We start from the raw sequence: 17,354 nt of genomic DNA on the forward strand, positions 1-17,354 counted from the left end.
AGCGCATTCCCCTATTTTTTTTACATCTATCACCTTTACTTGATGTAAAAGCCGTCAGTTTTTCGTTTGAAATGATCTTGCATTACCTCGCTGGCTCAGACTCTTATTATTTTCCTCTGCTGAGGTCAAACATCACAGATTTAACCTGAAAAAAAAAAAACTTGAAAGGCTGATTAAGAGGAACTCTCTTTGTGCTTCTGAGGCTGCAGCAAAGCTCTGCCCTTCCATGCAGAAAATTCAACAAAACCTGCACCCCTCCAGACGATGATGTAATCTCTTACGGTTCTGATCTGAACATCATAACCAAAGGCGGGGAGCCAGCGACGTGTTATGCAAGAGCGACCACAACACACACACACACACACACACAAGGGAAGCAAGGTGTGTGTGAACAGGCCAATCATTTGCAACAAAGGGGTGCACGGACAGACAAAGAGGAACTTGAAATGCACTCAGCAGCACTTTGAAATCCGCTTTAGGGATTCACATTAAAGGTAAAAACGTCACATGGGAGGTGCTCTCTCTAATCAAACTGTCTCATAATGAAATCAGATATAATCGTACCTCAGAGAGCGTCGTTGATGTCTCGTTATCCGAGTCCCGAGCACAGTGTACCTCCGCAGACATACAGATTAGAGATTATAGGACGCAATCAAGCAAAAAGATCAATCCATACCCACAAACACCAGCGCGGATTATAAACCCTGCCTGTGTTCAGACTCCAGTTTGTAATTACTCTCAGCTCAGTATCACGCAGAGACACAACAGTGCTGCAATCAAGAGCGTGGACTGTAGTCAGAGCTAATCAACGTGCTCTTTACAGCGAAAATGTGAACCTCCAAGCTGATGCAAATGCCTGATGGGAAGACAAATACTCTTAAAGAAGTAGTATGTGATATAAAAGCATACATGTGTAGCTGAGTTCCAATTTCTATATAATTTTTATACATTTAGTCAAAGGATTTTGCTGGTAATTGTGGCTTCAACAAGCAAGATTATATTGTGCTGTATCCGCGTGTTTCCAGTCCTTATAAGATAACTGTCTCTTGGTTCGAGATTTATATTTAAACAGAGCCACAAAAAAACACAAAAAGCTGTTTCTGAAAGTGTCAAACTGTTCTCGTAATAGATAACACCGCCCGACTGAGACAAGGAGGAGTAAATCACAAGTTTAATATACAATATTACATAGATTTTTGAACAATGATTGCTGATACCAAAAAGTTATCCATGATAAGATTTCAATTTGATGCAGTTTAGCGGGCTGCAGTCTATATGATAATATGTCTTTGTCTTGGCTGCTTATCATTATCTCATTATTAGGAGGTGTTATTGGATGGAAATGGCGACACAGATGTGCCATGAGAATGTCATAACAAAAATGTAAAGGCAAAATATGGCTCGCACACAGCAGGGATCCAGTTATCACTGATTTAATGCACCAAAGTGATGTTTCACACACACAGCTCATCATCAGACTGACACTGCAAGATGCCTTCTTAAATACGTTTGTGAACAGTCATGTGACCAATCGCATGAACAATATGTTTCAAACTACACGTAAATCAATAAACACATACCCACAGATAAATAATCACACACAAAATACATGTGTAAATGTATGTATAAATATTTGTAGTGTACCTAATCTTTTGTTCATACAGTACCTGATGAAAATATGTTATAATGAAAGTGTAGCCTATATTATAGAACTATCACAATAACGAGACAGGAGTACATGAGGCAGGAAAAAATCATATTCCTCCACCTCCTCAGAGTGCTTTTTGTGGCATTTGCAAGAATCCACCACAGCTGCCAGTCATGTTAGTCAAATTAAAAATTTAATTGCAAATATAAAACACACCTGATGTAAACACGTCAATTTTGAAAAAAACTCCCATTTATTGCAAAAAAGTTTTTACGCTCGCATAAGGTATTACAGGTGATTCAAAATGGAAACACTTTTTTCGCTTTATAGGCCACATGATGTACAAGGAGTCACTGTGCATAGGAAGCCAGTTTATGAATAGTTATGTGCTTGTCGATAGGAATTGGCTCCCTTAGGCATAATACAGCAGGCACTACGAGAGGAATTTTTGCATCGCATAACTCTTCAAAAGTTGAGCGGATCATCCATCCATTCAAGTTTTGAATCCATAAATCCTCTGTGTAATTGTGGACTATCACCTCTCAGAAATCCCTCATATGTGGGAGCGGCCATAAGGCTATAAGGGTCACCTTCGATTGGAAATATTGATGGCAAGTCTGGTGGTTGTATATTTTGCACTTTCTTCGGAAAAGTTAGAATTTTTCTTCTCTTTTTTGTTTGATTGTTTTTTCGCTAATTTCCACGTAAATGTTTTTTGTAACTTTTCACTGAAGTTTTGCTAATGTTTCGGTCACTTCTTCTTAAGTTGCTTGTTGCTGATGAAAACATTGCAGGAAATACGAGTTGAGTCACCACTGGATAATTTCACACAAAGCGTTAGTTAGATCTCAGAGTTACGACTTTGTAAAATATATTTATACCAAATCTTCCCACATCTGTCTGAATCAGAAACGTGTTGTGGCGCAGCAGAAGAGGCAGCGCTGGCACACATCAACACAAGCTCCTTACATGACAGCTCTCTTCTTCTGGCCCCCACTGTAAATCTTCAGCTTCTTAACGGATGCTATAAGCTTATGGTCACATTCCAGATGTCAAAGGCACACACAAATGATTACACCGACAAATAGGCCATCCTCCAATCCAGTCTATTTTGGTCCGCTGGTGTGGGTGGACTCGGTTGCGCAACATCACACCTGGAGCACAACAGTCCGCGCTGAAGAGGTTGAGCCGGGTGATAATTTCACTGCTTCAACATAAAACGGTGATTAAGGAATTCAGAGGGTTAGCTGCTAACTATAAATATGGCCGCCCTCCTGCTCAGCTCCCCTCGGGGTCTCCACAGACTCGCCCACTCTGTCAGCTGAAGTTGCACAGTGAAGGCTCTCATTGGACACCGGCCTGTGCGTAGCAGCAAGCCTCAGGAGGGGATGATGTAATGTCTTTTTAAAACATCACAGTTGGGGGACACCCCACTCTTCTGCACCTTACGTCATGCACAGACTGTGACCAGGCAATATCACTGAGGCAAAGTCCAAGAAGTGTGCAGGGACTACGTGTAATGTTTTTAAGAAGCCACAAAAAAATATCATACAAAGCGCGATAGTAATTTTGCAGCATCGATGCTAAACATGTTTGCGTCTATAAATAGCAATATTCCATGCCATTTTGCATAATTCAAGTTCAAATATCTGATTGTTTGCTGAGAAAATAGTAACATTTCCTGTCATTTTGCAAGGCTGGAGCAAAAACTTGAATATCCTCTTTGCAAATACTAACAGTTGTTATGCTGGAGCTTTGAATATTTGCTTCCAAAACAGTGACATTTCATGTTATTTTGTGACATGAAACTAAAAAATCTCTATGTTTGCTGAGAAAATCGTAACACTGCAAGTCATTTTGTAACGCTAAACCTAAAAAACGAAATATCCTCTACCCGAAAAAGTAGAAATTTATGATGCTGGAGGTAGAAGTCTCAATATTTTCTTCCAAGCGTATAACATTTCATGCTATTTTTGCAACACTGCAGCCCAAAATCAGAATATCATTTTCCAAAAGAGTAACATTTCATGCCATTTTACAACACTGAAGTTAAAAGTCCGGATGTTTGATGAGTATATGCTTTAATTTCATGTCATCGTGTAATTTTGGAAATAAAAATGTGGTAATTTCTTTCCATAATAGGGACATTTCATGCCATTTTCCATCTTCTTCATAAACATTAAAAATTTGTAGTGCTGAAGATAAAATGTGCATATTTTTTTTCCAAAATAGCAGTATTTCAGACAGTTTTGCAACACTGAAGTCAAAAATCTGAATGTTTGCTAAAGACTTTGGGATATTTCATGCATTTGTAACACTGGAGTGAAACATCTGCTTGCTTCCAAAATAATGATTTTGAAGGAGCAAAAAAATCTGATCACTTCCAAAATATCATATACTGCCATTTTGAAACACTGCAACTAAAAATCGGAACATTCTCTTCCCAAATAGTGATACTTAATGCCATTTTGTGACACTGAAGCAGAGAAATCAGATGACATCCTCCCAAAATAGCAATGCTATTGGTGCTACGCTGAACAGTCTGATAGTTTCCTTCCAAAATAACAATACTTCATGTCATTTGTAAGACTGCAGCTACAAATCTGCATATCAATCTGAATATTGGCTTCCAAAATAGTAACAATTTTTGATGCAGGAGCTAAACTCTGATCATTTCCTTCCAAACTAGACACATTTCATGCCATTTTGCAACACTAAGACTAAAAATCTGAATGTTTGCTGAGGATATAGTAAAACTGAATGCCATTTTGTAAACTGGAGCCAAAAATCAAAATATGCTCTTACATAATAATGATATTTCATGCCACTGAAACAAAACCAAAAAAAATCAGATAATTTCCTTTCAAAATACAAGTACTTCCTGTAATATTGTAACACTACAGCAAATTTGAGATTGTTCTTCTCCCAGAGAGTAACAATTTGTAATGCTGGAACTAAAAATCAGAATCTTCTCTTCCAAAATAGTAACATTTCCATTTTGTGACACTGATACTAAAAAAATATGATGTTTTCTTCCAAAATAGCAACATTTTCTGCAAATTTTACAACACTAAAAATTAAAAATCTTATGTTAGTGACAGAAATAATACAATTTAGTGACATTTTTAGAACAGAGGCTAACGATCTTCATATTTTCCTCAAAAACAGCAACATTACATACCATTTTTTTGCATTTTGCATTTAATGCCTTTTTGCAACACAGAAACTAGAAATCTGAATATTTGCAGAGAAAATACTGACAATTAACTTTTACACACACAAGACTTTCATTGTAACACATCTGCACACATTAGAGTGGAGGCAAACTGCAGCACATGAAAGTGAATAAAGCAGGGAAACACTGTGCTGCTGTGAGGTGTGTGTAAGTGTGTGTAAAGCCCCTCCAGGCCCATGCGCTCTGACTTGGTATCAACTCTACTGCTCTCTAACAGCCAACAGGGCGAAGAGGCATCATGCCAGATCAGCTGCAACACTGACTCTGCTGCACTCATGTGTAAATAAAACACATTTCTGATCTCCAGTCATCATTAACATTTCTGGACAAAACTGCGATCTGTATTCAAGATGATAAACAACACTGCTGGTTCAAACTGACGGATTGTAACTACAGAGAGTCACAATGAAAACAAATCGCATCCACTCTGTATGGGCGTTGAGTCCTCCGGTGCACAAGGACACGCCTTCACACAATCGGTAACAGCAACAGTTTGGTTGGACCAAATCGACTGATGTTTGGCTGTGGTTTGGTTTGGTGTGCGCGTTTTTTTTTTTTTTTTTTTTTGCATGCACATTGCAAAGACATGCGTCGTGCGTTTTGGGAGTTTTTTTGCGCCCTTAAAATGTGTGATGCTGAGTCTCTTTCATAGAGCTTGAATTGAATGCGTGCAACCTACAGAGGCTCTATTAACGTGGACACGACCATGGTGCGCCGTCGTGTCTTTTTGCAGCCTCTTGATGCGGTCATACAAATCACAGGTTTCATATGTTGCAGTTGACAGATCAGACACGGAGCCTGTGTGTGTGTGTGTGTGTGTGTGGGGGGGGTCGCGGTCGCTGATAATAATCGAAGCGGCTGCGGCGCGAGGATCATGGAGCTCCGACACCTGACGAAACAATGCAGCCGTGCACGGGGCGCAGCGCACAGACACACGCTCATAACGTTGCACCAATGTACATGTTAACATATGCACCACAAAATCATGCACCTTCATCAACCCGCCCACCCGTCTCATTCTCCTCCATCCGCCTCCAAATCCCTTTGAAGGCGCCACATAACACAAAACATCAAATTGCGTTTTGGAATGTGGGAATAATCTCGATCATCCGCTGCAAAAAGGCACTATTACTGCTTTCTCACTTATAGGTGAGAGGCCAAATGATGAGGGGAAAAAAAGCATCGCTATTGTCTCAAGCGAGAAGCCATTGCAAGTAGGTTAAACCGCTCAGGCTGGCGCAGACGCAAATGTCTCCAAAGACGGGAAAACGCGCATATTAGCGGCGCATTGAGCGTACCTTTGCTCTCCTGTCCCTCGTCTTGAGTCTCCTCTGCGTTGGACTCCATGGCCGGCTTTGTCCCATCCATTATTTTAGAGGAATATAGTCTCCTTGTGGCACTTGGACCTTACAGTGTGTGGATGGTGGAGCCTGTCCTGGTGACTTGATGCTCTCTCTCTCTCTCTCTCTCTCTCTCTCTCTCTCTTTCTCTCTCTCGTACACACCCTCCCTCCCTCTCTCTCTCCGTTTTAAAGCTTAGTCTCTCTATGTGTATATTAACAATCCAGTGTCAAGACACAAACCCTGTCAGATTGGATTTATTTCGCACATGCGGATTAGCAGCCCCCCAAAAAAAAGCAAAATTGATGCCAGATTTTTATTTTGCCCCCTAAAACCCACTCTGCACTTTATTTCCCCACTTTTTGTTTCAGTCTCTGCCTTATTGTCTGCACCTGGTTTTGCTTCATTGAAGCAGAGGAAGATATAAGGACAATATGTACAGGAGATGTAAATATGCAAACTCATGGGTAACCATGCATGCATGAATACACACACACACAGCCACACACTCGCCGCCCCCTCTCCATCTGGTGAGCTGAGAAAGAAACAGAGAGTCAGGGATGGAAATAAAAGGAGAGTGAGCTAGTAGAAAGGAGAGGAAAGTGATTTTTCTCATATTTTATTGAGCACTTTTAGATATTTTAAGCATGCAATCAGCACGGAGGAGGCTTGTGGTTGTGTGTGATGATGTTTAAGTAACAAGAAGCCAGCTGCAGCGAGGTCCCGCACTCATTTTCAGTGCTGTCAACATTTTATTCCCTTTAGAATAAAGAAGGGAAACACACACACACACACACACATACAGAGGAGGATGCTCTGTTACCTACTAAAGCTTTGCATGTGTTGCATAATGTTTCTATTTATTGTTATCACACTGCTGTTCCTACTTTCATATACTTTCCTTGGTTGAATTGATTTCACTATGATGTGATCACCTTTGACCAGTAAGAGTGTCTTAACTGCAAAACCAACACATTCTTATTCCAACTTGTCAAATATCAGTGGTGAGTTCCATTCACGGATAAATATGATACGCTAGGTTTCATCCTGTGTCTTTGTTGGTGTGCTTGGACAACATGTCAGTTTATGCCTGCTACATGCATGGAGTCTTTTTAAAGTACACCTTCATTTTCATGGGAAATGTGCAGTTTCTGCTCATTAGATGCATAGTCATTTTCAAAATACACTTACAACGTAGGTTAAAAAAACTTTGTAACTGTAACATTTATTTCCTCATACAATTTGAGGATCTTGGGCTCCCTGTTAAAAGTCCAGGATATCTTGAACCCATCCACTGCCTTTCCCACCTGCCCTGTCAGGACTTTCCACTTCCTTACGTTTTTAGCATTCAAACTGCCGCCATTCGATGTCATTGTAAATGCTTATCACCTTGCGTGTATTGTATTGCTGTGAAAGGTGCTTTTTTCATCAGTGCCTGACTCCAAAATCACTCACTAAGCGGTGGTATGTCACAAGTTGGTATTAAGAGTGGGCGGGCAAAATGCTGGAACAAGGACAGTGATGTTTAACCATCAAAAAGTGGTAAATAAATAAAATAAATAAATAATTTTAAAAAATCCACTGAAAAATAGTACACAGACATCCAAAATGATATTTTTAATGACAACCTACCTATTTTTCTTCGTGTCTTTTTTCAGTGTCAGTTGAAATGTAAAAAAACGAATTGTCATTGTAAAAACAAAAAACTGACACTGAAAAAAAGGTTACATAAAGAAAAAAATAGTAGATTGTCACTGAGAAACATACCGGAATGCAAAACATAGAAAAATTTAATTTGAAAATATTTTTATTTTCAGTGGATTTTTAGTATCAGTGTTTTCTTTTTCAGTGCCAAAACTTAGTGTCACTGTTGTGGCTCCATACTAAACAGCCATGTGTCTGTCTTTTTTTTAAAGAAAGGACCCTTTGTTTGGCTCCGAGGATGCTGATTGGCCGAGTGCAAGACACCACAATCCAATGAGAACTCAAGCAAGGTGAGTCCCCAAATCCCTGAGAGGTGGTTGAAAGAGGGTGGGGTGTGTTTATCTAGAGAAGTGTGTTTATTCACCCCATTTTCTAATAATATCCCGAAACAATGGGACGCCATCTGTCCTGAATCCTCTTAAAATACGGTTTTAATTCAGGCCCACGTGGCCCTGTTTCAGACAAAGCTCAGCCCACACAGCAGTCCAGGAACCCCCACCCTCACACACACACACACACACACACACACACACACACACACACACACACACACAGAAGACAAAGGTGACCCCAGCAGCCCCTGATGTTTTCATCTAACTAAACACCCAGACACCAAAACAGCTAACATGACATATATGACATTTAGGCGATCCGTTTACCCCGAGGGCTGAAATTAACACCCAGTGTGCACCATATGCTGGTCACCCATCACGCTGACTTTCTGACATTTGAATGGCTCTCTGATATTGAGCCATGAGGAAACCTGATCAGCTGCATAAATGAATTAAAGTCTGTCTCTATAAAGCACTGCTGAGAACATGTTGAGGGCAGTTCAGAGAGGAGGTGTGAAGCCAAACAGCAGACTCACAGACAGATTAAAAATGATTTTCTTTAAAGGATGCAGACTTTGGGAACGGTGCCATATAAGAAACTGTGTATTATCATGTTATTATTAGCTTCAGGGCTTCACTGGTGTTTAAGCCAGTTTTTAACTGTGTGGTCCTTAATATATATATATATATATATATGTGTGTGTGTGTGTGTGTGTGTTTTAAATGGACATCACAATTTCCAAACATCCACAATAATACTATCACTTTGTCTTGTTTGAGTGACACTTTAAATTCCCAGACACACTGAACTGACGAAGGCTGATACCTCACAGCTCCTGTGTCTCTGCTGAAAAGTTGCACCTGAGCACACTGTTAAGACTACAGCCAATGACCAACTAGCAGACAGGAAATAACTCTCCATAGCAGCAGGCAGCGGTGCTCTGTATTCAAAAGGGGAAACCCAAACACAGACAGGACAGATTCATGCTAGTTGGTCAGTTAGCATATTGAAAACATAACCTGTTTGTTAAAAGAATAAATGATATTTATCCTTTGCTAGCAAACAGTAACACAATCTCTAAGAAGAAAAAGCAGTCCTTAATAGTAAGACTGAAACACACACACACACACACACACACACACACACACAAAGGCAGAAACACACACAAACACTTCAAACTGTCAGTTATTAGGCTTGAAGGGTGAGTTTCAAGTCCCATTTTTTTCTCCCAGAAACCCCATAATCCTTCGCTGGGTCACATAGATTAAAGACTTGTCCAGAAGATGAGATACAGTGCTCCCTGGCATTCTTCACCATTGCCCTGTCACACACACACACACACACACACACACACACACACACACACAGTGCTTGAAGTTGCGTTCCAGAGATGTCAGATAGTTGCAACTGTTATTGTTCAGACTCTAATGCTAAAATCTGTGTGTGGTCCTCAGAATATGCCAATATCGTCACTCATGAAAAGAAACAGTGATTATGATCTGATTAACAGATTATGGTGCGCAGCGTTACCAAAGCCCAAAACACTCACCACCAAAGGTTTTAGAGGGACTTCGGGAGAAAAATTCTATTATACTTTTATATAAACACACGCAATACTACCTGTCTGTCTCATTTATTTGCAGCCCATCTCCTCCTTGATTTCCAATACATAACTTTTCTCCTTCTTTTCTTTAATTGCTGCTTATTTGCCGCTTAACCCTTTAACACCTGGATCAAAATCACTTCTTGTGCTGCAATAGATGCCTGTCACAAGTATTTAAACCTTGAGAAAATTGGTTTGATTTCTTTCAAAAACATGGGGTAAAAAGGCAATTAGCAACATTTTTTTAAATTAAGCTAGGGAAAAAATCCAGAGAGCTACTTTTCTAAAAGTCATTCTTAAATTATTTAACTAAATTCTTATAATTTTTAAGCATTTTTTTTCAGTTCATTGCCCATTTTTTTGTTCTTTTACGTTATGAGCGACAGAAACAACAGTTCAAAAACATTTATTGACGTATGAATTCATTGCACAAAAAAGGACGTAAGAGCTGACATACTGATGCTATGCAGATATAATGTGTACAGGTCTTCAGGTAGCTCATTAGCACGCTACATATAGTGAATTAATGAATTAAAAGTCAAGTGATCAACGTTAATCATGAATATCTTCACCACAATTCATGGCAATCCGTCAGATAAGATAAGATAATCCTTTATCAGTCCCACAACGGGGAAATTTGTATTGTTATAGCAGCAGAGGAATATTAAAGTAAGGTATGTTCAAGATGAACAGAGCAAAAATAACAATACAAATGATGAAAAAACAAGATGCAAAACTAAAAATAGAAATAGGAATTGTGTGAGAAAATAGAAAATGCAAAATAAGCAGTATAAAAGGCAAAAAACAAGACTTAGAAGTTGATGGGTCAACAAAGTGATTGAGAAAAATCCCCTGGCAACCATGAATTTCCCTACAAAATGTGGTGGCAATCCATCAAATAGTTGTTGAGATATTTCATTCTGAACTCAAGAGGTGGCACACTGCAATCCGTGCAAACTCATAGTGTTATTGCAATTGTGGCTGAATCCTGCATTGTTTTCTATTCAATGTATGGCTGGAGAGATTTGTACACGGGAAAATGATTTGTGCAGCTCCTCATATCAATTGTTTGGAGGTGGGAGTCAGGATTCACACATAATCCCCTTCAGCCATATGAGAGATGAGAAACAATAAAGCGAGGTTTAGGGGACAGACACAGTTCACCAAAGATAAATACATAAACACAGCCTGCGGTTTGAACCTTAAACAATGTATTTGTTTGTGTGTGAATGTCAGTTTTGAAGCCTTATGTTCAGCATTGACCCATAACCACTGACTTTGCTGAATTAGGAATCATCTCGAGCAATTTTAAGTGATTGCCTGGCTTCAGAACAAGCTTCTCCTGCACAGCTGCAGAGACTTTCCTATCTGCCACCACAGCTCTTGGTGTCCATTAAAGAGAAAGCCATGAGTGCCTGTCGAATGCCTGTCCTCCCTCATTACAGTGAGACAGAGAGGGAGCCCAAATGGGGTCGTCCTGGAGTAATTAGGACGTTGCAGCTCCTTCATGTCAGCAGATGTGGAGTAAATGGAGGAGTAGAAGAAGTAAAGGAGGACGCAGCAGTCTCCGGACACCTCTGAAAAGACAGGCTCCAACTTCAGTTTAAAAGATTTCCCCGTCAAGCTCTCGTGATGGTCACATCCTCGACATCAGAGCTCTCTGATCTCACAGTGATACTGGCTCTGCTGTTGCCATGGAGACGTGTAACACCACCAGTAGGCTGCACTGATTCAGATCTTTTAGCAATGCTATCAGTTCCTAGAAAACTTCTCATGTGGCCTTGTAACAGCTTCAATGTGCCAAGAGCCAGAAACCATAGTTATAAGGTATCCATGAGGAGACTGACTGAAAGAAATGTTAGCAGTAAAATGATTTCTACTCCTACGGCTGGCTCAGCTGGAGGCTATAGTTGTTGACATGCACCTGGTGTGTTTATAGCTTTCTGCTGCCTTAAAGCATCAGAAGGAGAATCATCTTGTGGACGTTTAAAGTGGGATGTAAATAAGAAGGAAAAGTTGTCTCCTGTGAGTATAAGCAATCAGAGACAAGATGCATCATGTCTGTTGAGCTCTATACAAAATCAGCCAGTGCTGAACCATGTTATTTTTAACCATCTGTTCACCGCTTTGGTCCCAGTATCTCATCAAATGTTGGATGGATTGTCATAATATTTTCTACAGATATTCATGATTCCCAGAGGATAAATCCCACTGACTTTGGTTATCCTCTAGCAGCACAATAAGTTCAGTTTTTTTTTCTAACACAAAACTAACGACAATGCCATCAACCAGGGCTGAAAAATGACAGTTTTACAGCAGAAATAAACATTTTTACAGTGTGGTAAAAAGATAGTTTTGGTCTCTATGCCCAATTTCAACTGTAGGGGGGGGTGAATTATTATGTATATTTCACCCGTTTTAATGTTATTTGGGCTTAAATCAATGCATGATTTGAGAGACAGGTGGATGTTGGCAGTTAATAAGTTGCTACAATGGCGACAACACTGGATGGAAAACATAATACCATTGCCCAGATTCACTCCGCATGGTGCATTTATTTGTTTGTGGCGGCCTGCCACAGTTAAAACATCTGTTGCCATGTATTAATTTTATATGTGAGGAGCTGGACCGTTAATTAGGAGTGCATTTAGAATATATATACTGTTTAGTTATTGACTGGACCACACTCTCGCAGCACAGAGCATATTATGGGCACAGATGGAGCAGCAGAACACTAGTTGCAGTGGAAGTGAAACCATTCGTCATGCTGGGTCTAAAAGTTTGCTTTTACACGCCTCTGGATCAACAGATCAATTATCCTCCCCACGATTCCTCAAACTGCTGCTGAGGAAAAAAAATACTTATGATGAGTTCACAGACCTGCAAAAGTGTCCAAATTTGGAGAGGGGACACAGAGTGGATAAAAGGGACACATGCACAAGATAAAAAAAAGAACTTGCATTATCACAGTTAACCATGTGCTCACAGCTAGCATTTGAGGTTATCTCCACCCTCTTGTCCATATATGGCCACGTTTTCCTCCAAAACTCCCAGATGGCAATGATCAAAATGCTAAACTTGAGGCTTAAAATGGGAGTTCACAAACTAATGGGTGACGTCACAGTGACGATGTCCATTATTTTTATATAGTCTATGGTTCGGACATTATTTGCAAATGTTAGCACACTTAAAGGTTAAAATTAGCATGTTAGCATTGTCAAAATAAAGTAAACAAGTTAACATTCTGACGTTTGCACAGCTGTGCCTTAAAAAAGCCTCTGCAAAAATGAAAATCCAACATGCATCAATGTAGTTTTACTTAGTGATGTCTCAGATTATACTTGGTTTGGAAATCATGCTTAAAAAATTAAACAAATAATATCCAGTGAATGAGCAAATATTGATAAATGCTCCAAGAGGAAAGCTCTCAAAGTACATTAGGGACACACAGCATCAAAGAATGCTGTCTTCTTTGTCTCCTGTGTGACGCTCAGCCTCACCACAGGCATCACATTGACCTTTTAACCAGCTTCCTGACACGCTGCTCAAGACCATTATGCGTCTCTTTTGTCGGGCGCTAGCACTGACTGTCAGGCTTTGAGCTCAGATCGCAGAGGTCGACCCCACCGTGACCTACAGTATCTGTTGTCCTGAGCCTTGGGAAATCACTGCTGCTTGCTCAGAGCTATTTGTGTCTGTCTCTGTCTAATACATGACTGTAGGTCAAGAATGAGATGACACTGGTTCAGAGTCATGGGACTTGAAGAACCAATTTTGATATCAGGGTGTTTGTTTTATGCATTTGTTTCCTACATCTACGAATGAGAATGAAGCCGAATGTAGCTCAATTTTTACTGCAGGACACATCATGTCAGTAGCCATGTTTCCATTCAAACCAATCGCCGTACATTTCTGCAAATGAATATGAAAGATTTGTATATTATTATTGTAGTGGATATGTTGAAAATTTAAGTTTCTTCATGTTTCAACGCCATGGTTAACGTGTGTTTATATTTAGGCACAAATACAGTTGCTTTTGATTAGGAAAAGATCATGTTTTGGTTTAGATACCCATTTTTACTGGCACAGTCATGACTGGAAATGTTTTGCTAAAAAACAACAAATTTTGTTTGTTGGCTTGAACAGTGGTCTGCAGCTTACGTGTCACCCAAACCAACATCCCTTCAACCTTCTGATAAAAAACTCGGCTCACATACACAGTCAAAATGGTGCTACTTTGAAAATGTTGATATGATGCGTATGAATTGTAAAACAAATTTAAGTATAATTTAGAAAAGTAAAACAACCCAAAACGTTTCCATCATTTCCATGTTGTGAGCAGTCGTACTGCATCATCAGGAGATCCTTCAGTTGACTGAGATTGTTTGGACTGAATAAATAAGGCAAAGTGTAGTTTTGTCAGAAGTTTGTGTTATTGGCAATGCTTGACACATGGCTGTAAGTAAACAGAAAAGAGAAGGAAGAGGTTGTGGAGCAGTTTTGATGCAGTTGAGGAAATTTTATCAGATTTTGCGATACTTTAAAATGCACAGTAAAATATATTCCTACAAACACAGCTAATGTTGCAGCTCCTGCCAGAGAAGTCATGCTGCATTCACCATGCAGCATGAAAAATATGTTTGTCCACAAAGGTTCTATCAGCCAAGAAATGGATATGTAGCCTTGAAGGGCAGAAAATGCTTTCATAATGTGGCCAAGTGTTATATTTTATATATTTTTAAGTGAAGTCACGAAACGAGTCAAACCTTCTCCTGCATGCAACAGTTTGTCTCATCTTCCCATTACTTGCTCCTCTTGCCCTGTATGATTCTGCCATTTATTTATCTGCTGTCATTAGTCAAATACAAGAGTTTTTCAGTAACGCTGGAAACAGGGCATCACTTGAGCAAACATAAACAAGACACCAATACACACACACACACACACAGAAACAGTCTCAGCGACAGCTTTATGAGCCTCCCGCTGTTGCTTTACTCTAATCCTTGCTATTTTAATGGGCTTCTGGCTTCACCTAAAAGGGAAACCTTTGGCAAGGAGCCACATGGAGGCTTTGCATCTGACATTGTCTCATCTCTCACCTGAGGACTTCCTCTAGTTTGTCTGCAGAGACAGCGTATTTATATAAGTGTCTATGTGTGTTTGTGTGTTCTTTGGTCTGTGTGTGTGTGTGTGTGTGTGTGTGTGTGTGTGTGTGTGTGTGTGTGTTCAGATCCGGCCTCTTAATCTGTGGTGGTGGTGATGATGACCCAGTTTCACCCCCCTCCTCCTTCCACCCCACCCTCAGCCGGCGGTCGCCAAGGAGACGCTTCCCTCTTATCCCTGAGCAGAACTGCCGGATGCTGACAAAGGTTAGTCCATCTCCAACACACACACACACACAAAGACACACATACTTAGCCTTAATATGACAGCATAAACATTTCTTTTGAATTCATATTGTGATTTGGAAAACTCAGCATCACTTTCTCTTTCTAGCTCTCCGCTTGTCTTTCTCCAACCCACAGCTCAAACAGGAAGCAGCCACATGACCAACTTTAATGCAAAGTCATGCAAACAAATCCCATCATGCTGCGTCATCATCTGCACCTGCACTTCTGTGTGCACTGAATTTGCATGCGATTGCAAAGTTTAATATATGGCAATTTTGGCAATCACACAAACACACACACACACACACACTCCTAAATGCCCAAGGGTGTCAATTTCATTTCAACACTGTGGGTGACATATATGAAAAATAGGGTTTTGGATTTCTCTCACAGAAAATTTTGAGCACTAAACACTTAAAGAAGTATTTTAGCAATGTAAAGAAGGTTCATGGCTGTCTTTGCATCAGGAAGATGCAAATACTTTTGAAATTGATGCTACATGACCAGAGAAAACAGAGAAAAATGACTGTGGTATTCGTTTTTGCTCAAGAGGTAGAAAACCTATAAATACCAGAATGCACCGCGTTGCATTTCCTGCATTCTGGTGAATACTTATGCACCAAGTTGGGCCTTTTCTGCATCAGTTTATGTTGTAAATGTCCTAGATTTTGTCAAAATAGAAGTCCTCTGCTACTTTTAAGTTTTTATCGCAGGGGACAAACGCACATATTCTAAAAATTAAGGGGATTACGTCACCTGCATCCCCCCTGAAATTTGCGCCTATGTCGTATACTGAAATGAAATGTCACAGGTGTCTTTCCTGATAGCGACTATAAATCTTCACAAGGGTGTAGGTTTCAATTTAACATCTGAATCATGGTGTACCAGAGGAAAAGCAAGAAAAGCAAAGAACATTTTAAGCATCAAATACTTAATTTCCTGCTTTCTTGTGAATTTTTATGCAACAATTTGGGCGTAAATGTCTGATTCTGTCTAAATAAAGGCTCTACTTTCATTTTTTTATCAGGGGGAAACAAATGCTCATGTTCTAAATATTGAGAAGGACTTCCCCCTTTGAAATCTACGCCTGTGTGGACGCCAACCCTCGACTGGAACCACCTACAGAACTAAAAGTGAGAGAGCATCTCTGATTTATCTTGCCTTCTTTACAATATGTGACTCCTGTCAGTGCGGATGGCTTAACCTACACTCACCTCCACACACACATACACACACACACACACACGCACGCACACACACACGCCAACACACCCATCCCCCTACCGCCCTCTCCGTCCAGCAATTTATCCGACGAGCCGCTAATCCCGCTGGCCCAGATTTGGTCCACAGTCTGCTCCACATGATGTTATGTTGTCATCCAAAACAACTGCACACACACCCCATATGTGTGTGTGTGTATGTACCCCACCCTTCCCCACCCCCTCCGCTGGCTGCCTGCCTGCGTCATGTGACCTCTTGAAGAGTCATGTGACTCAGGAGCACCTGTGACCTACTGTACTGAACTGCACCATGGATGAGAGCTGCCTCTACCTAAGCACACCGTGAGTCACAGTGCGGAGGAAATGCAAAGCAGGGTGGCTTCATCTTCATCATCGTCATCACTCTGGGAGGCGGGCTGCAGGGGGATGTGAGCCCTGCCGTCTGTATGTGTGTGTGTGTGTGTGTGTATTAATATTCTGCCTATTTTTTCCCCTGTGTGGGCTCGTGCGATCAAATGTATGACTGTGTTCTCATGTGATTTGAGACGACGCCCACCTCAGAGCTTTGTGCATCGCCACGTCGCCATGGCAACAGGTCTTCTCGACAACGACTGATTCTGACACATAGGAGTAGCCGTCGGGGCCGCGCTTAAAATGCTCACATGCAGGACAGGGAAAAGACAAGCAGACTAAATATGAAAGCAAATACGAAGGTTGGGAGGTAGGAGTATTATGGATGCAGGTTTGAAATATTGAAAAAAAAAGTGTGTTGGCTGTTCTGCAGCTCCTAGTGAGGGCCAAGTCAATGGCAAAACACAAATATGTGGTAAAACTGAACAGCACATTTCAAAAAACACCATACAAAGAGCAAAGGACATAAA

The 17,354-nt window shown here is 40.5% G+C and overlaps 2 protein-coding genes across 9 annotated transcripts in view; one reads left to right on the top strand and one right to left on the bottom strand.

Moving 5' to 3' along the window:
• LOC121962788 (ras-related protein Rab-9A-like) overlaps nt 1–17,354 on the top strand; it is a 69,002-nt gene that overhangs the window by 39,686 nt on the left and 11,962 nt on the right. For all 7 annotated transcript variants that reach the window (XR_015775963.1, XR_015775959.1, XR_015775960.1 and 4 more), the window contains 3 exons: nt 8,140–8,217; nt 15,094–15,232; nt 16,281–16,386. The gene's annotated coding sequence lies outside the window, so the exon portion shown is untranslated. The remainder of the gene's footprint in view (nt 1–8,139; nt 8,218–15,093; nt 15,233–16,280; nt 16,387–17,354) is intronic.
• The window catches only part of LOC121962786 (neuronal membrane glycoprotein M6-b-like), a 54,303-nt gene that overhangs the window by 31,390 nt on the left and 5,559 nt on the right, over nt 1–17,354 (bottom strand). Inside the window, exon 1 of one of the 2 annotated variants that reach the window (XM_042513081.2) lies at nt 6,182–6,341. The exons of the other annotated variant lie outside the window; for it this stretch is intronic. Within the exon in view, the coding sequence (XP_042369015.1) occupies nt 6,182–6,251 (70 nt within the window). The 5' untranslated portion in view covers nt 6,252–6,341. Of the gene's footprint in view, nt 1–6,181; nt 6,342–17,354 lie in introns of those variants that run through there. 2 annotated transcript variants of the gene reach the window in all.

This window comes from Plectropomus leopardus, chromosome 24 (genome assembly GCF_026936395.1).
Source record: "Plectropomus leopardus strain MGB_pleo_1.0 chromosome 24, ASM2693639v1, whole genome shotgun sequence".
Taxonomy (NCBI): Eukaryota; Metazoa; Chordata; class Actinopteri; order Perciformes; family Serranidae; genus Plectropomus; species Plectropomus leopardus.